This window comes from Dipteris shenzhenensis, chromosome 20 (assembly GCF_047967505.1).
Source record: "Dipteris shenzhenensis isolate YYH24624 ecotype China chromosome 20, Dip_SZ_1.0, whole genome shotgun sequence".
Taxonomy (NCBI): domain Eukaryota; kingdom Viridiplantae; phylum Streptophyta; class Polypodiopsida; order Gleicheniales; family Dipteridaceae; genus Dipteris; species Dipteris shenzhenensis.
Genome location: NC_141615.1, coordinates 21,700,423 through 21,721,430, shown reverse-complemented (window position 1 = coordinate 21,721,430; position 21,008 = coordinate 21,700,423). Strand labels below are relative to the sequence as shown.

The 21,008-nt window shown below is 48.3% G+C and overlaps 1 protein-coding gene across 2 annotated transcripts in view; it reads right to left on the bottom strand.

Annotated features, from left to right (window-relative positions):
- Positions 1-410: 410 nt before the first annotated feature.
- The window catches only part of LOC147889410 (Man1-Src1p-carboxy-terminal domain protein), a 65,851-nt gene continuing 45,253 nt past the window's right edge, over positions 411-21,008 (bottom strand). For both annotated transcript variants that reach the window (XM_087391814.1, XM_087391813.1), the window contains exon 9: positions 411-673. In XM_087391814.1, the coding sequence (XP_087247940.1) occupies positions 627-673 (47 nt within the window). In that variant the 3' untranslated portion in view covers positions 411-626. The remainder of the gene's footprint in view (positions 674-21,008) is intronic.

The following is a 21,008-nucleotide window of genomic DNA, read 5'->3' as shown; positions in this document are numbered from 1 at the left end:
TGGAAAGGAAGTTATGCATGAATGAGAAATGCACGTTGAAACATGAAGAGAGTTACCAGTTCATTAATGCCCATTGCAATCACTCAAGGACAACATCCCATTTGAACCTACCCTTAGCCTAAGACTCTTGGACCTACCATTTCATGCATCCTAATGCACTCTTCTCCCTTTCCTACACCCCCTAGGACCTGGACACATGAGTGCATATCTTTATTAATAATATTGGCCGTGTAGGTCCCATCCATATCACCTGATCCTATCAAGACCTGAGGGCTCCATCAAAACCCAAAATTGAGATCTAGGCCACAACATAAGGTTGCAAAATGAAATGTGATCCCTTGCTTCACTAAAACTATAATAATAAATACACTGATAATACACACATCTTTATAAAATTGTTCCAACCCCCAAGAGAAAGAAAAAACCGAGAAAAGTAAATAAAAGAAAGGCGACAACACTAGTTTACATTTGCTTTAGAATAGTACACCAAATAAATACAACCACGCCAAGTTCATAAACAAGGCCAAACTCCATCACAAGACTTCAACTTTGTAACATTGTATCCTAGAAGTCAGTAATGCTTCAATACTACAAAAATTCTCTGGTTTTTCTGTCATTCAAGATCTTCATTTAATGGCTGATTTAGTAGTTGGTGACCTCAATGCACCTTCCACTAGAATAAAAACCAAAAGAAATGACACATCAGTTTTGAATTACGACTCTCTCTCTCTCTCCCCCCCCCCCCCCCATCCATCCATCCATCCATCTATCTATCCATAGCACGTGCACGTGCGCACACGTATCAATCTCAAATGTGTTCCATTATACGTATGTTCCTTTTATAATTGGACTCCATATGCTCAGATAGCTTATTACTTGAAACTTTCAAACTAGAAAGCATATGGCTTTCTGCCTCTAGGGAAAGTGCAACACGTTAAATATTAAAGCTAGCAATGCTTTCTTCTCTTTCTTTTTTAGCTTCTACAAGTTGCGATGAATGGTTTATATCTCAAAAGTGGATTGATTGTAAAGACACAATCCTCAATTTGTGTATTTCAAACATGATACAACTCATTACTTGCCTCTCATAAGTGCATTTTTGTTAATCTCGTACAGCACACTGTGCATAAGTTGCTGGAGAGGGAAGGAGCAGGGTGGATAATGGGCCTTCCCCCACACAGCGCGCCAGGTTCACGATTCGATCTAGGCAAGTTTGGCACTAATAGAAACCACATTCAAGAGGTCACCATTTATGGAAGAGGGATCTTCCTCCAACAGCTACCTCGCAAAGACAACCCAGCTCTTTTTTCTTCTGTTTTTTTCAAAGAAAGGAACCTTCTATTAATGCTTGAAAGATTTCATACAAGACAACAGCCCCGAAGGTGCTCAGTATGGAAAAAACCGGAAAAGGCTGAAAGAAAAACTGGCCTGTTCCAGAGAAACCCAGCTCACTGCCTAGGGGATCTCTGGTACTGGGGCTAACAACCAAGTGGGGGGACTATACAACCAGTGAATCCCTCGCGGGGTAAAGATGTAGAAAACTCCTACATGCCAAGCCTTGCAGAAACGAGCACGCCTCTCGATAGTCGCCTTGGAGCCTGGAGTTCCACGCTCCCAGGTGGATCGTAGTGTGTATATGATGTCCTGCCAGATGGCGACTAGGGTAGCAAAGGGTAGAACTGGGTGCTCACCCATCACAAGACTGCAAAGAGCCACCCAAATGTTCCACGCCGTGATGCTGGCTACCACCTCCCAAACGCTATCCTCCCTAGGAGGAGGAGCTAGGCTGTCAAGAGGGACTGCACTGCCTCATGGAGTGCTATCCTTTGGATCCTCTGACTCTGTATCCGGTAGACTGGGGAGATCTCATCAATCTGAAACGCGTGTCTGCCCTCTGTCAACCAGCCCACCATCCCCCAGGTGTAGTCTCTCTGAAGACTCTGCATACGTGTCATGATCCTGAGGGATCCCATCCGAATCCTCACTGTGCTACGATAGCTCCACAGGCAATGCGGGATAGTCTCTAGGAGACCATTGGAGCAACAATGGCACTGCCCCTCCACTCGCGTCTGCTCCAACCACGGTCCGATGGGCAAGCCTCCGTGGGCGGCCAGCTAGAAGAAGTAGGATATCTTCCTTGGCCACAAACTGGACCATAACCGCGTCCAAAACCTAGAACGAACATCTCGGGGCACTCTCTGGGTCACCCAATGCCTCTCCCTCGAGGGGGTCCACCTCGACGAGTCCATCTGAAGCCTCTTGCCAATCTGTGTAGTGTAGGAAAAGAAGGGCACCTCATCCACCTGCTCGGCTAGGCCGCCCCTAGAAGGCCAGAACCACTCTCCCGGATCCCACTAGACCTCCCTCAAGGGTCTACCCTCCCACGGGCCACAACCAAAGGCGCCATCTAGGGGCATCCTGCTCTCAGATACTGGAAGGGTCAATGTGCCACTCCTTCCCCAAACATCCCACTACTCTGATCATCTACCAGTGAATCCCATCAAGACTCCCATCCATCTCAGGGTCTCTCTCAGTGAGTGGCTGAAGTAGGCCTCTAGGTCCTACACGGAAGAAGACGGGATGCGTGCTGCCTCGCTGCATCAACATCCTCAAGGGAAACCAGTACGAGAAAACTGCCCAAACCGACTGTTGTCTCTCCATACGCGAAGTTCCTCCCACCAGGACTCAGGAATGGCTAAGTCAATCTCCCTCATCCGCTGCCCTACCCCTCGCAGATGCGCTAGGGCGTCAAGCCTCGCCCCTACCTCCATGGGTAATCTGCTCCAACGGCCAAAGGACCCGGCCGGACCACTGTCCCACTGTGCCCAACCAATGTGAGTCCGTTGTCCGAGCATACACCCCTCCTGATCTTTGATCTCTAGGTGCCACATAAGGGGCTGGCGCTCAAACTCCTCTTTGCATCTGGGCAGAGGACGAATGAGACCCCCTGCCAGTCTCTACCAGACCCCACGGAGGCTCTTGATCAAGGGGGAACCCTTCCTTGTAAGGGAGGCCTCTGAGAACATCCATCTGTGTGAACGCTGCCACTATCCCCCAGTGCGTGGGGTATTTCTTAGAAGCCCTCCCTGTAAGAGGAGCTTCCAAGGCTCTGCACCTGGGGTGAGGCCGTGAACAACCGACTTGCCCAGGAGGGCTCTGCTCTGCATCTCTGGATCAATGATACCCAAGCCTCCCAATGCCTGCGGCATGATCACCGTCTGCCAAGCTACCCGGGCTCTAGTGTTCTTCGTGCCGTCCGAACCTGCCCAAAGGAAGTTCCGAACCAACCGTCAGAGCTGCCCTATGCATCCTCTGTGAAAGCACCAGCAGGAGGCAATATAGCAAGCCGTGGCAAGAAGGACCTAGTTTGCCACTAAGGCACGACCTGCTAGAGAGAGTTTGACCGAGCTCTAGTAGAGAAGCTTGCACCGAACACTCTCAAGGACCGGGGCGATCTCCTCCTTTGCTGTAATGTCAATACCAACTTGGCATTCGAGATATCTCGCTGTCTAGCCCCACGGTATCTATTTGAAGCCAAAGTCACTCCCCCACTCACGAATCTCCTGTGTCTCCTCAAAGCCAGTGAAGAAACCTATGGATTTTGTCTAGTTGATCCGTGCACCCGAGGCGTCGCAGTAGATAGCCAGGGCGCCCCTGACTCTCTCCAGACTCACTGTGGTGCCCTCAACATACAAGGCCATGTCATTTGCAAACTCCGAGTCAAGAAGCTCCTCCGCCTGTCTGATTGGGAGCCTCAACCCTGTGAGGCCCGCCACTTGTGATCTCAAGTAATAGCCCAAAGCCTCCGCCACAAACAAGAAGAGGAAGGGAGCGAGTGGGCAGCCTTGGCAGACCGAGCGAGAGAGAAGAGGCCTCGTCTGTGTGTCCTCTGATAAGCATCTGACTAGAGCTCCCCGCATAAAGCACAGAAACTCCTCTGACCCATCTGTCTGAGAAACCCAATCTCCGCATAGTACCCTCCAGGAAGGACCACTCCACCCTATCGTAGGCCTTCTCAAAATCCAAGAGGAGGACGGCCAACGGCTGTGACTCCTCCCTGGACCAATCCACTACCTCCCAGAACGTGAAGATGTTGTCCAGGATGCTGCACTCCTGGACGAACCCAGTCTGTGTGTCGTGGATGATGTCGGTAAGATGGGGCCGTAACCGCAAGCTCAAGACCTTGGCGAGGATCTTGTATGCAGTATCAAGTAGAGTGATCGATCTCCACTGTCGAATGTCTGACCTATCTCTCCCTTTCGGGATCAAACAAATCCACCCCCTGCTCAAGGACTGAGGGAGGGAGCCTGTGTCAAATATCTCCTAGCAAGCTAATCGAAAAGGGGTGGAGATAATCTCCCAGAAGTTCTGGAAGAAGGCTGGAGTCAAGCCATCCTCACCCGAACACTTCTGGGTCGGGAGAGCCTTGACGGCTTCCCAGAGCTCCTCATTTGTGAAAGGCTCCTCCAGTCTGCTGCATAAATCCTGCGAGACTACTGTCGGAACGTGATCCCAAACTACCTCTTAGGCCACAAGACCAACTGGGGTCATCCTCTCCGTCTGGAAGAGCTAGCTGTAAAAACCTATGGTCAGGTCTAAAATCTCATGCGGGTCAGTGTGCATGATGCCTCGCGAATCACGGAGATGCTGCAGCTGTGTGCCTGCCGATCAGGACCCAGTGGTATGAAAAAGCTGCTTCATCATCATGTCCCCTTGTTGCACCCACCGGGCCCGGGAAGAGTGATAGGAGAACTCAGCCCGCCGAATCTCCGTGTCCTGAAGCTCAAGGCGAGCGCTCTCGAACCTGTCGCTAAGCCATTGGCTTGGGTCTTGCTCCCTGAGCCGCTCTATGGAGGCGAGGTCTCTCAAAGCCCGCTCACGCTCCTAAAGAGTCCTCCTCCGCCTAAGAGAATGAGTGTGCAACTCCTCACTGCTCCTCTGCATCGCATCGGCCACCCACACAGCCCAGCCCTCGAAAAGGAGGCTGCCAGGTGCTGAAATCTGGCTCTCTCCACGGGACTCTACCACTGATCATGAAAAGGAACATGCTAGACCAAAAGAGGAAGAAGCTGTCATCTTGGATTGGATGGGGGCCCTGGGATCCTTAGCCATCAACATGGTGGAGTTGTGTCCAGAAGAGGATCCTGAAGCCCATCTTGGTACTTCACGGAATGCGCAAGAGGTGAGCCAAGAAGCCTTTGCACCACTTGGTTTGGCTGACCTAATGTATGAACAGATGCCTTTTGGCCTTTGTAATAATCCCCACATGTATCAGCGAATGATGACCACAAGTACCAAACCAAGTCGTGGAGAGGTCAACAAGGTGACTCAAAGACAAGACCATGAAGCAGCAATGGAAGCAATGGAGGCACACAACACGGATGCCTCATACCAGAAAAAAACCATGGGGTCACAACAGAGGACGAAGAGGATGCTATACAAGAAGATGAGGAGCTGGCTGAGCACAGTGATGGTACTGAAGAGGACACTCATGAATCTGCGGAAGAAGAGGATGACCACATAGATGATGTACTGGCTGAGCACAATGATGGTATTGAAGAAGACACCCATGGATCTGCAGAAGAAAAGGATGACCACCTACTTATTGATGTCACTCGAAGGCAGGTGGTGCCGGAAATGACTCTTGGAAAGGTTATTGAATCCATTGTGCATCCTAACCACCAACCTAGGAGGGGCCAAGAGACTCGACAACTTGAAGGAACCATCCACATTCACACTGGAGTCTGGAACTTCACACCTGCAAGGCAAGCCCACAGCATACAGGGAGAAGAAGATGTCGCGGACCTTGCTCTACTCGACTTATACATGTCAGAAGCTGACCCCCCAACGACACAGGAGGTTCCTGAAACTACATACAAGGTGGATGGACTAACATACAGAGGAATGCTCAAGCAAGCACAAAAAGGCAAAAAGAGAATGGGCCCAAGTGCTGCCTCTACATCTCAACCATTTCCAGAAGACACCCAACCATCCTTTCCGAGCTCTTGGATGGAAGTAGTGGGGGATTTTTCTCTGGATCATACTCCTGCGCACCTAGCAGTGGGAGCAGGAGAACCAAACAACTCCACATCAGAAACCATACCTCAGGTTGACCATGCCAGAGATTGGAGGTATCTTAACATTGGGACAGAGGACCAACCACAACATCTCAAGGTAGCCAGTTGGGTCTGGAAGCATGATTATCTCCTTGCTGCATTGTCTGATTTTTTTCAAGAGTATGTCGATGTCTTTGCCTGGTCATATAAGGATTTAAAGGGAGTACCTGCTGAGTTCATGGAACATTGCATCGATCTGTATCCGGAAGCAGACCTGGTGATCAGGGGACCATATCGCATGAATCCTAACTATGGCAAGGCTGTCTATGCTGATATTCAAAAGATGGAGCAAGCAGGGTTGATCTACCCTATTGACTACTCCGAATGGCTTAGTGGCATTGTGGTGGTGCCCAAAAGAGAGACTCGCAAACTTCAAGTTTGTGGCAACTATAGGAGTTTGACTACCGCCACACGTCAGGACTCCCCTTCGCTGACAGGGTGCTAGAAACCGTAGCTGGTCATGCTCTCTACTCCTTCATGGATGGATACAGTGGGTACAACCAGGTTCGGGTGCAAGAGCAAGATCAGTTAAAGACTACCTTCGTCACCCCATGGGGAACTTATGCTTACCAGATGATGCCTTTTGGTCTGTGCAATGCACCAGCAACGTTCAACGTCTTGTCAGCAAACTCTTCCAAGAGAACATCGGAAAGTTTCTTGAGGTATTCTTGGATGACTTCTCTGTGTTCAATGGTAAGAATGCTTCTCACCTTGAACCTGCTGTTCAAACTGATCACATGAGTAAGTTGAGGTGGGTTTTTGGTAAGTGCAGAGAAGCAAGGTTGTGCTTGAATCCTGACAAATGCTTTTTCCTCGCCTTGCGAGGGGTTCTCCTTGGCCACATTGTCTCGGCTGAGGGAATGACCACGGACCCAGCAAAGGTGGAAGTGTTTTTGACCTCAGAGGCCACTACTAGAAAGATAATGCGCTTTGGGTTGTGGTGGCCAAAGCTATTCCAAGACTGCAATACTCATGTGCGCCGCTGCGACTCATATCAAAGAGGTCCTACCCGACGGGAGTACCTTCCCCTTCAGCCATCTAGCCCTGTACCACCCTTCTATAGATGGGGATTGGATTTTGTTGGACCCATCTCTCCTGAACTCGAAGAGGGATCAAGTATGCTCTATTTGCTACTAATTATGGCACTAAATGGGTGGAGGTGAAGGCCGCGAAGACCTACACTGCTCAAGTTGTGAAGACCTGCACTGCTCAAGTTGTGGCCTCATTCTTGTATGATCAAATCATTTCTAGGTTTGGATGTCCTGTGGAATTGATGAGTGACAAAGGTACCCACTTTCTCAATGATGTCATTACTGACCTCATCACCCAACTGCAAATTGTTCACAAGACCTCTAGTTCATACTACCCTCGAGCCAATGGTTTGGCCAAGAGCTCCAATCGGACCATGTCTCATATTGTGGCTCGGTTATGCCTTCATTCCTTGGCAGATTGGGATATTCTACTACCAGCCGCTCTTTTTGCGTACAGAACAGCATACAAGGCTAGCACTGGATATTCACCATTCCAGCTAGTTTACGGCCTGGAGGCGGATATGCCCTATAGAGTTCCACATGAAGACTACTAGGGTCATGGCAGAGATGGATGATAACTTGGAGGCATGCACACTTGAGCGGCAATCCTTGCCCAAAAAGTATGGCAAAGGAGGCAAAAAGCATGGCATGACAGAAATCTCAGGAAGAGGGAATTCCAAGTTGGCAACTTGGTCTTGTTATATTCCAATAAGTTCCTGAAGCATAAACCCAAATTTGTCAGTGGCTGGACAGGGCCCTTCTTTATCACAAGGATTATTCCCAGTGGAGGAGTTTATTTGGCCACCTTGGAGGGCAAGAAGTTACCAGCACCTGTAAATGGCTCACGGGTAAAGAAGTATCATCCTCATTGACTCTCTCTCTTTGGATAGGGATTTCCATTCCTATTATTTGGATTTTTATTCGTTCAAAAAAAAAAAAGCATTCCTTTTCCTAACCCTGTCAAGGTTCTACTCTCTGCCAAGTTGTGCTCTTTTGGTGGGAGACCAATAAATACTGAGCTTTTTCCTCCTCCTCTGGCAAGATGGAAACAGCCCTTGCCTTCTCTGGAACACACTTCTCCTTAATCCTTCTTCACCCCTCTGTCACCCAGGTTCACCCCCTGTTCACCCATGTTCACCTCCAATTCACCCATGTTCATCCCTACCTGTTCACCTCCAGCTCACCCATGTTTACCCCCTGTTCACCATGTTCACCTCCATGTCACCCATGTTCACCTCATGTCACCCAGGTTCACCCCCTGTTCAGTTCACCCATGTTCACCCCCTGTTCACCCATGTTCACCTCATGTTCAACTCCAGTTCAGCCATGTTCATCCCCACCATGTTCACCTCTAGGTCACCCTTGTTCACCCCTAGTTCACCTATGTTCACTCCTATATCACCTTCTCATGTTCACCTCTCTGTCACCCCTATTCACCCCTAGTTCACTCCTATGTCACCTTCCCATGTTCACCTCTCTGTCACCCATGTTCACCTCTAGGTCACCCCTGTTCACGCCTAGTTCACCCCTGTTCACTCCTATGTCACCTTCCCATGTTCACCTCTCTGTCACCCATGTTCACGTCTAGGTCACCCCTCTTCACCCCTAGTTCACCTATGTTCACTCCTATGTCACCTTCCCATGTTCACCTCTCTGTCACTTCTATTCACCCCTAGTTCTCACCCCTGTTCACTCCTATGTCACCTTTCCATGTTCACCTCTCTGTCACCCATATTCACCCCTAGTTTACCCCTATTCACTCCTATGTCACCTTCCCACGTTCACCTCTCTGTCAACCATGTTCACCTCTAGATCACCCTTATCCACCCCTAGTTTACCCCTGTTCACTCCTATGTCACCTTTCACCTCTCTGTCACCCATGTTCACCCCTCTGTCACCCCTGTTCACCCCTAGTTCACCTATGTTCACTCCTATGTCACCTTCCCATGTTCACCTCTCTGTCACCCATATTCACCTCTAGGTCACCCCTGTTCACCCCTAGTTCACCTATGTTCACTCCTATGTCACCTTCCCATGTTCACCTCTCTGTCACCCATGTTCACCTCTAGGTCACCCCTGTTCACCCCTAGTTCACCCCTAGTTCACCTATGTTCACTCCTATGTCACCTTCCCATGTTCACCTCTCTGTCACCCATGTTCACCTCTAGGTCACCCCTCTTCACGCTTAGTTCACCTATGTTCACTCCTATGCCACCTTCCCATGTTCACCTCTCTGTCACCCCTGTTCACCCCTAGTTCACCTATGTTCACTCCTATGTCACCTTTCAATGTTCACCTCTCTGTCACCCATGTTCACTCTCTGTCACCCATGTTCACCCCTAGTTCACCTATGGTCACTCCTATGTCACCTTCCCAAGTTCACCTCTCTGTCACCCATGTTCACCTCTAGGTCAACCCTGTTCACCCCTAGTTCACCTATATTCACTCCTATGTCACCTTCCCATGTTCACCTCTCTGTCACCCATGTTCACCTCTCTATCACCCTTGTTCACCCGTAGTTCACCTATGTTCACTCCTATGTCACCTTCCCATGTTCACCTCTCTGTCACCCATGTTCACCTCTAGGTCACCCCTGTTCACCCCTAGTTCACCTATGTTCACTCCTATGTCACCCCTCCCATGTTCACCTCTGTGTCACCCCATGTTCACCTCTCTGTCACCCCTTGTTCACCCCTATGCTCACCCTATGCTCATCCCTAGTTCACCCCATGTTCCCACCCATGTTCACTCCCATTTCACCCCTTGTTCATCCATGTTCACCTCTATGTCACCCCTTTTGTTCACCCATGTTCACCACCCTGTCACCTTGGTTTCCTCTCTTGTCACCCTAGTTCACACCTATTTCACCCCATATTCACCCTTTGTTCACCCTATCACCACTTGTCACCCCATGCCATCCTTCCATCTTTTCTCTCTCTTTTGGAGTGGGGCCATGTACATTTTAATTTTTGAATTTGGCGGGATTTTGAAAATTCATGCCTCGTGCTTCCTGCCACCTAGCTATGTTTGGTGAGGGCCTTGCTATTTTTGGCAGCTTTTGGCCACCCTACTCCAAGCATCCATCTTGCATCCATCTGGCACCTCCACCTTCCAAAGCTACGTAGAACTTACAGCTCTCCTTCCAAAAGGCTATTTGTGGCTTAACTGCTATTATTAGCCATCCCTCTAGATAAAGTCTGAGTTTCTTGCTGCGTTGAACACTCTACAACAGCTTGCTGCGTTGAACTCTCCACAACTCGTCATCTTCTCCTAGCGCAAACACTCCCTCTGCATCTGCCATTTGCTCCCAACGAGGGTTGCGCCATCTGGGGTTGCGCCATCTTGCTCCAAGCCTTTAGATTGTGCCATCTCCCTCTAGCCCCTCACTGCGCCACCTTATTGCCACCTTGCACCATCTTCTTTCTCTACCTCCACACCCTACCTCCACACCCTACGTCTAGTTCTTGTGCTACCTTGACTTCCTGCGCCACTCGCTGCACCTTGGGCCATCTCTACTCCCAGGCAATCCCTGTGGGAGCAATCCCTGCAATCCCTGCGCCATCTCCAATTCCTTCTCCAAGAAATCCCAGTGCCATCTCTAGTTCTTGTTCCAGGTAGCCATCTTGGCTATCTCGAGTTCCGGTTCCTGCTCCCCCTGGATATCTGCGTCACCCTACGCCATCTCTACCCACCTCCTCCTTGCGCATCTCCACTCCTTGCGCCACCCCTACACCACTCCATCTCCCTTCTCCTGCGTTCAAGGTCTCCTTGCAACCTACGTCACCCCTACATCACTCCATCTCCCTTCTCCTGTGTTCAAGGTCTCCTTGCAACCTGGCTGCCAATCTCTGTCAACAGGCTTTGCCATCAGCTCCCCCTCTCGCTATCACCTCGTCAGCTTCCCTTCTTGCTTCATCATCAACTCCCCTTCTTGCTTCGTCATCAGCTCCCCTTCTTGCTTCGTGATCATCTCCCCTCCTTGCTTCACCATCAGCTCCCTCTCTCGCTCTCACCTCGTCAGCTTCCCTTCCTGCTTCGTCAACAACTTCCTTCTTGCTTCGTCATCAGTTCCCCTTCTTGCTTCGTCATCAGCTCCCCTTCTCCCATCCGCTTCTACTTGACAGCTTGCTTCGCCAACAGCTCCCCCTCCCTTCTTGCTTTGTTTCTCTGGCGAAATTCCCTTCTTCATGATCGAGAAGAAGCGCAAGTATCAACCATGGTTGCCCAGAGATAAGCTCTTCACCCCTTTCTATACCGCCATGACGTCCCAGGCAGCCTCTGCAGTGCAGATGACTTCATCCATGCCTGCAGCCTCTACAGTACAGTTGACTTCATCACAGCAGGGCCCACTTCATCAACAGTACCCACTTCATCAGCAAGGCCGACTCCTTCATTAGCAGGGCTCATTTCATCAGCACTGCCCACTCCATCATCAATGCCAACTTCATCAGTGATGCCTTTAGCAACCCAGCATCCCCATCTTGGCTCGGACATCACTATCATCTCGGATGGAGAGCCACCACAATCAAGACAGCAACGGGAGGTTCTTTCTCACTCTCAGAGCTCCAATGCCTCTTCTTCCGACCATGGGGGCTCAGATTACACCCCTTCTGCACAGATGTTTAAACCTCTTCTGAATCCAAACCTCAAACTATCCTCGGTGTTGACATCTTCAGAGATCCAGACCCTCTGTCTAACTAAGTTTGACAAGGTCATCTTCCCTCCGGTGGATGTGGAACTGTGTACAGACTTCATCAAATCTTATGACTCCGTCACCGGCACTTTTGAGTTCATGGGCTCCAGGCAGCTTCTCACACCCAATTTGGTCTCATAGTACATGGGGCTCCCTACTCTCCCTATTCAGCCACCTTCCGACGATTCACCACATCTCCTTTCATTCCTTTCACATGCAAACCCAATAGGAGGGGATATGATTGCAAAAAGGTTTTGGAAGGTGGAAGCAGAGAGGCAGTGATCACTCGCTACTTCTTCACTCGCTTCTATTCAGCACTAGGGCATTACTACATCACGAAAGGTATCCGTCCTGCTTTGAATGCTCTCTTCACCATCACTAAGTATGATTTTGCATCCCTCTTTTATTCAACATTCCGGGCCACCGTACAAAATCGCACGCGCAGAGGCACACACACATGTACTTGTGGACCTCACCTCACCTACCTCTTGCACCAGTGGCGGGCTGCAACACCTGCACTTTTCCCTCCACCTTCACTCACTTCCTCTTCTCCTCACCGTCCACCTTCCGCCCCTATGGTTCCCCACTTGAGATCAGCTTCACTGGCTCTTACTTCAGCCCCAGCATCTTCGGTCTCTGTTGCATCAGTCTCTGTCGCCTCTCCCTCTCCCGTCTCCACTCCCACTAGATGACAGCTTCATTCAGATGGGTGCCTCCCTCTTTAATACTACGGGTCAGGTTTGCAAGCTTCTATCACAGAAGTAACACCTCCGCTTGGAACATGAGAAGCAGGTAGCCAACATGCATAAAGAATGGGATACAACATTACAGGTGCAAGAAGCGGAGTGGGGAGCAACTCTACAGGCAAGGGAGGCTGCGTGGAAAGCTCAGCAAGACGAGCTTCAGCAGTGTCTTGGAGTGAAGGAGGCAGAGAGGGCAGCCAGCAAGAAAGTTTTGGAGGACAGTCATTAAGCCCAGCAGGCTGAGATCCAGAGGGAGCTTGCAGCCCTACAGGACAGATACACCTCACTGGCAGAGGACAAGCATACTGTGGATCAACAGGTGGAGGTGGTGCAGAGTCAAATGAAGCAAATTCTTGAGGAGAAGGACCATCTCCAAGTTTCACATTCCAAGTTGCAAGACGACTTCCATGGGCTGCAAACCGAAAATTCTGCACTCAAATCTAGATGTGATCGTTACAGGTCTGGGTACCACAGATATAAATCCAAATACGAGGACATCCGCAACCTCATGGACATAGTTGAGGAGAAGGCAAAGACCACCCCCGGAACATCAACACACCCACCACAACCTCCCCCTCCCCCTCCCCCTCCCTGACCTTCATCCAGCAAGCAGTAGCTCCTGGATCTTTCATTTCGGCATTTCTTTTTCCAAGCTCTGTGCATTTGGATTCTGCAGTTCTCATGTAAATAAAGGAATTTTGGAGTTGTATGGCCATGAGCCAGTTTTATTTCAGTTTTGCAATTGTATGGCCATGAGCCAGTTTTATTTCAGTTTTGGAGTTGTATGACCATGAGCCAATTTTATTTCAGTTTTGTAGTTGTATGGCCATGAGCCAGTTGTATTCCAGTTTTGGAGTCGTAAGGCCATGAGCCATTTGCAATTTATACTTGAAATTCTCTTATGCAGAACCTCAGTCATTCACCGGGACGGTGAATGATAGTGGCAGAGGATCTATTGTACTATGAGTCTCCGATCAGGGACTCTGTTATGCTCTAGCTGAGATAGCATGACCTCGGAAAGATCAGTGGGCATTTTCTCTTAGATGACCAACTTTTGTAATAATTAATGTGCGTAAATGAAATGGTCAAGAGAAGTAACTGCCAAGGTCCTAGGTGAGGGTGAAATGGCATTGACTAGGTGGTTCTGAGTGCTAAGGCCTAGGTGCACCTAAATGTGCAATAATGCCAAGGGGCAAAAGGTTTAAATGTGCCCCAAGAGAGGGGTAAATGGTGCACCAAGTGAAAAGGCTAAAATGATGACATGTGGCAAGGGGAACCATCTAGGGAGATGAGGGTCTCATGGATATGCATGAGGAAGACTAAAAAGACGTGTCAATTGAAAAATGCGATCCAGGAGAGTATGGCTGGGTGGAACAATTGAGATGCCATCGCCCGTGATCTGAGTGTGAGATAGAATAGAGACTGTGTCAATTGGTATCAGAGCACAAGGCAAGGAAAGAGATCAAGGGAAGAGAGACGAGCTAGGTGACGGAAGAAAGGCGTGGAGCGCAGAGGTGACGCAAGGTTATCAATTGCATCGCCTGTTCGTGACGTGCGAGGGACGTGAGGATCGTTGGCTGTGACGAAGGCTGTCCGTGACGGGGAACCTTCGTGGTGGCGGAGGATTTCGATCAGGTGTAGGGAATAGCAGAGCGTACAAGAAGGATTCGTCGAGAAGAATCGATTGCAGAAATTGGGACGCGATCTGTTCAAAGGGGAACTGTGACTTACTTTTTCCGGTAACAGTCGTGAAGGCGATGCAAATTAATTAAATCGTGATTTTTCCGTAAACGTGGACAGAACTGTGGAAAAAGGGAGCGCGGCTGTATTGAGGGACGGAAAGCCAGCGACTGAGAGACCAGCTATTCAGGATCTGGAGGTCTCCTTAGATCGATCTCACGAGGAGAGAGGCCGCAGACGGAGATTGCAAGATCCTTTACCTTTAGAAGGAACGCCTCACGGGCAGGATAGGCGAATTCCCTTGCAACAGCCTTCGAAAGTCGTCGAACAGGACCCTGTGGACGCTACTACGAACATTGTGCCCGTAAATCCCACGCACGTGCCTAGGTCTGGGTACTACTTTCAGGTGGAGGGAAAAGATCGTGGTCAGCCCAGGATGCTTAAACCTGATCGTTGAACTCGGAATATAAAAAAATTAACAGCGAACCAGAGATAGATACGACAAGGGAAAAGACGCTTGCAGGCTGAGGAAAATAGAAAAGAGGTGTATATATATTTTATTTGGGTTCTAGAAAAGACTAAAAAAAAAAACTATTTTCCCTTTTGAAACTATGGAGGCAGAAGGACAGAATTCTAGGGTGAATCCTAGTGAGTCTAGAGCACGGTCTACACAACAAATGTCACATCACACAACACCTACTTTGGTCGGTAGGATTTCGATATTAGAAGATGCTTTACAGCAGATTATGAACCAGCAGCTTCAAGTGAACGCTGGTCAGAATGAGATTAGGGAGATGGTGCAAGCCTTGTTGGCTAGACCATCTAGAATTGATAAGGGCAAAGCTCCAGCAGAGCTAGAGCCCAGTATACATTCATCAGAGCGCGCGAGGGTCAAAGTGCCTAATATTGCTAATTATAGACCCGAGAAGTACGCTGGTCGGATGACCGAGCGCAGTTCTGATGTGATCGAGGTTTGGTTACATAAGTGGGAAGAAGCCTTCGCCATTTGTGAAATCAGATCTGATCTAAAGAAAATCCGTGAGGCCACTCATCTGTTTATTGAGGCAGCGGATAGATGGTGGATAAAGCAACAGAAGGATCAAGTTGCTCCTACCACCTGGGAAGGGTTTAAAGCTGAATTTAAGAAACACTTTCTTCCACCTGATGAAGAATCCCGAGCTTGGGATGCTTATAGAAATCTTCGTCAGAGGAGTCTGTCGGTGGCAAAGTACACTGACAAATTCAGGGAATGTGTCATGAAAATAACAGACCCTCTCCCTATGTCGGTTCAGTTAAAAGACTATATCTATGGACTGAACGACAAGATCAAAATGGAAGTTCGGGCTAAATATGTGACTACATTAGATGAATCTATTGCAGTAGCCCTGAACTATGAGGATGCCAGAGGCAGACCTAGTGGATTTGTGCAAGCAGGGACTCAGTATGAGTACCCGAAAAAAGGGGGATTTCAGAGGAAATGGACTTCAAAGACAAGTGTCTCCCAGCCAAGTGGCCAAACCAAGCAGGTGAAGCCGGTTGAGGGACCAGCAAAAACAAGTACCACCGTTGGGGTGAAAAGGAAGATAACTCCAATGGCAGCTCGGGCTTGGTCAAAGTCCTCGTTGACCCCTGAACAAAAAGAGAAAGCTAGAAAAGAAGGATTGTGCTTCGGCTGCCTTCAGCGACATCAGTGGAAAGATTGTCCACTGAATAAAGACCATCACATGGCTAATATGATAATATCTGAATGCGACGTTGAAATGAAGGAGAGTCCCAATGCGGAACATATGCAGATGCAATTGGCGGGACCTTCTCAGAGGTTAGTACCTGTGTTGTTAAGTGTGTATGTTACTAAGTTAGTAAGCGGTGCACCTGATAACATCCTTTCCAAGCCCGCAGCAACGGGGTATACGGTTTTCGATGAGCCTGAGTTGATTAAAATGAGAGGGCAAGTCATGATGTGATTGTGTTGTTTGACTCAGCGTCAACACACAATGTAATCAACTCAAAGCTTATTAAGAGGCTCAAGTTGAAAACTAGTCTGTCTGACTATGCTTATACGGTCATGATGGCGGACGGAAGTTCAACTGAAGTATGGGACCAGAGGGTTACCCAGTTGGAACTTTGAATTCAGGACTATGTTGAGAAGCTGGACTTTGAATTGACCAGACTTGCTCACGCAGATATAGCCCTGGGCATGGCTTGGCATTTTCGAAAAAATCCAGCCATTGATTGGAAGAAGCATATTTACCAGTTCAAGATGAACGGGGTAGAATATGTTTTGCGAGGTGAGAAGGATTTACCTCGAGGACCACTGATTTCAGCCATGGAAATTCGGAGGACTCCGAAAGAGTTTCTGTGTCTGTGTATAGCATCGGTAGAGTCGATTGATGATGCATCGACTAGCACTGAGGCTACCCAAGATGGGAAAATGGCCGAGTTGGCTAAAGAGATATCAGAGAAGTTCTCTGAATGTTTTAGGGATGAACTACCTTATGGGTTACCTCCAGAGCGGAAAGTTCAGCATAAGATTGAACTGGTCCCGGGGGCAGAACCTGTAAATAGGCCGCCCTATAGAATGAGTTTTACTGAAGAGGCGGAGGTGCGTAGACAACTGGAAGAATACCTCAAGTTGGGGCAGATTCAACCAAGTTTCTCACCTTTTGCTTCGCCAGTGATATTAAAGAAGAAAAAGGATGATACGTTTCGCCTCTGTATAGATTACAGAGCATTGAATAATATCACTGTTAAGCACAGGTATCCGATGGCTCGGATTGATGATTTGCTAGATGCATTACATGGAGCCGTGATTTTCAGCAAGATAGATCTTAAGTGTGGCTACCATCAGATCCGGATTAGAGCCGAGGATGTGCATAAAACCGCTTTCAGAAGCAGGTTTGGTCATTATGAGTTTTTGGTAATGCCTTTCGGACTTACCAATGCTCTGGCTACATTCGTCATGCTTATGAACGATTTACTACGTCCGTATATCGGAAAGTTTGTAGTACATTTTATTGACGATATCCTGATATTCAGTAAAAGTATTACTGAGCATCGTTAACACTTAAGAGTAGTGTTCAGTACTTTGAGGAAAGCCAGTCTTTATGTAAATAAAAAGAAAACTATACTGTGTATGGTTAGACTTGAATATTTAGGATTCATAATTACTCCACAGGGGGTAGAAATGGATCCGAGGAAAGTGGCTGCGATACTAACTTGGCCAATCCCTCAGAGTCTGACCGCGTCTGACCGCGTTGCGATCATTCTTGGGATTTGTCCAGTTTTATAGAAAGCATATCAAAGGATATTCCGAAATAGTATCGCCATTGACTAATCTAACCTCAGATAAAGTACCTTTTATTTGGGGACAGAATCAACAAGAAAGTTTTAACACCATAAAACAAGCTGTGGTCATAGGACCGGTGTTAAAAATAGTTGATCCCCAGAAACCGTTGTTCCTAGAAACCGATGCAAGTGGCATTGCGGTGGGAGCAGTCCTCCTTCAAGAGGGAAGGCCAGTAGCCTTTGAAAGCAAGAAGCTTTCTCTCTCTCAAAGGAATTGGCCAACTCATGAATTGGAGTTGTATGCAGTTATCCATGCTTTGAAAACATGGAGGCATTATTTGTATGGTTCAGAGTTTATGTGGATGTGGATCATGATACTCTGAAACATTTCTGTAAATAGCCTGACTTGAGGGGCCACCAAGCTAGGTGGGCAGAGCTCATGCAGGAGTTTAATTTAACGATTCGGTACCGAAGAGGAAAAGATAATAAGGTTGCTCATGCGTTGTCTCGCATTATGCACAACCTGAGTTTCACGGTATTAGAGAGTGCTCTAATGACCGAGATCAGAGAAACTCAAAAGGTGGACGAGTTTGTCCGGAGCTTATGGCCTAAGGCTCATGTGTTAAAACCCGGGGAAAATGAAAAGGATGACCTAGCATCCAGAAAAGGCCAAACTTATGCAAGATATACCATAAGGGATGGTATGCTGAAAAGAAATGGCAAGGTTGTAGTACCTAGTCAAAATTATCTCATGCAGAGAGTCATTCGACAGTGCCATGATAGCCCGTGTGCGGGACATCCAGGAGTCGAGAAGACATGATCTCGTGAAGCGAGATTTCTTTTGGCCAAAGATGAAAAAGCATATTCATGAATATGTGACACGGTGTTTTTCGTGTCAGGTAAGCAAGGCCGAGCGGGTGAAGTCACCCGGACTTTTACAGCCCTTGGAAATACCACTAAGTAAGTGGGAGAGCATTTCCATGGACTTTATTGTAGGGCTGCCTACGACACAAGGAAGGTATGATTCTATCCTTGTGGTGGTTGATCGTCTAACCAAGATGGCTCACTTCATTCCGACTAAAGAGTCTGTTAGTGCCCCGCAAGTGGCGGATTTGTTTATTAGACATATATTTTGTCTGCATGGGTTGCCTAGATCCATAGTGTCAGACAGAGATGTCAGATTTACCGGTCATTTTTGGACAGCGGTATTTGAGACACTAAGGACTGAGTTGGGAATGAGTAGTGGGGATCATCCTGAGACGGATGGTCAGACGGAGAGAGTCAACCAGACTTTAGAGGATATGCTGAGGGCATATGTGTCATTGAGGCAACATACATGGGACAAGTGGTTGCCATTGTTGGAGTTTGCCTACAATGATAGAAAACATGTGCCTAGTGCCACGAACTTTGTAGTTCAGATGCGGGAGATGCTAGCACTTGCGAGAGCTAATATCCGCCAGGCTATGGATAGAGCCAAGGTGTATGCGGATGAAAACCGGTCTGTAAGAGTATTTAAGAAAGGAGAAAAAGTTTTTCTCAGAGTTCCTTTGCACTCGAAGTCGTTGACTTCAGGAGAGTGTGCTAAGTTATCACCTCGATACTGTGGGCCGTGCTTCATTCTAAAAAGAATAGGCAAGGTAGCCTATAAATTAGAATTACCACCGGGGTGTAAGGTGCACCCAGTGTTTCATGTTTCTCGTTTCAAGAAATTTTTGCAGATTGGTGACTCACTAATCGAAGGTGTGGTTTTGTTTCAGGAGATAGAGGATAATGCAAGACGCAAACCAACAAGGATCCTGGACCGAGGAACAATACAAATACGAAATCGGAAGATACCCACGGTGTTGGTTGCATGGCATGGTCCGCCTCTATCGGAAGCTACCTGGGAATCCGTATACCAGTTACGGAGAGTGTTCCCAGATTTCATCATCGAGGACGCTGATGCTTAAAGAGGGAAGGAATGTTATGCTCTAGCCGAGATAGCATGACCTCGGAAAGATCGGTGGGCATTTTCTCTTAGATGACCAACTTTTGTAATAATTAATGTGCGTAAATGAAATGGTCAAGAGAAGTAACTGCCAAGGTCCTAGGTGAGGGTGAAATGGCATTGACTAGGTGGTTCTGAGTGCTAAGGCCTAGGTGCACCTAAATGTGCAATAATGCCAAGGGGCAAAAGGTTTAAATGTGTCCCAAGAGAGGGGTAAATGGTGCACCAAGTGAAAAGGCTAAAATGATGACATGTGGCAAGGGGAACCATCTAGGGATATGAGGGTCTCGTGGATATGCATGAGGAAGACTAAAAAGACGTATCAATTGAAAAATGCGATCCAGGAGAGTATGGTTGGGTGGAACAATTGAGATGCCATCGCCCGTGATCTGAGTGTGAGATAGAATAGAGACTGTGTCAGACTCCCACCAAGAGTCACACCTGGGTCACATCATGGTCACCCCAGCAACATACCAAGGTTGTTAGACCTTGGTCATACCTAGTCGCATCGTGTTCACATGTGTTCACATCTTGGTCACTCTGGAGCAAACAATACATGACTTGGACATGACTCGACATGACTTGGACATGACTCGACATGGACATGACTTGTACAGGACCCGGACATGACTTGGATATGACGGGAGCAATACATGACTGAAGAGTACCAAACCTCAACCTCGACCGACCATGGTCAAAGTTGATCAGAGTGAAGTACTGGCGCAATGGTGCATAGGGGTACACCTGTTGGTGCACATGGGAAGCAGTCCAACAGAGTGCACAGGTGCACAGGCGGTACTTGGTGGTGCACATGGGAAGCAGCCAGTTAAGAGGTATAGGTGGTGCACCAACCCTCACAACCAACTAGTGTCAGGAGCACATGGAATAGAAAGGAGTACACATGGAGCATGGGATTCACTTACTCAGAACAAGCTGGAGTGTTGCAAAAGCCATCAAGGACGAAGCCGCCGACAAATGGTGAAATGGCTAAGGATGCAGGAAGACATCCAATAGGAAGAAGGGAAGGAGATTTCCAACGGGGGGAGCAGATGAGAAGAAGGTGAAGAGGGGAAACGGAGGGAAGGGGGGGACATTCTAGCAGAGACGGAAGGCGTGAGTGAGGGAGTGAGAGGCTAGAGTCAAGAGCTCGCCTCATGTGTATCTTCTCCTGGTGTATCAGTCATCTGGCTTTCTAATGAACTATGCTACTTCCCATCTCTGCTCGCTTCTCTAAGATCTCTTTCCATTGTGTTCTCCTCCCTTCCTCTCCCTTCACCTGGTACAACGGACCCTGTGTCATGTGGTTGGAGTTCTGCTCCGTTCATATCGAGGGTTGGCTTTTATGATGTTGTTCCGCTTTAGTCTTCTTCTCGCTCACATCACTTCTGCAATTGTAACGCTTGCACATAGTTGACACCATCGACTAGCACTCACCTATGTTAGAATTATAGATATAATTCAGCAGTGACCAAT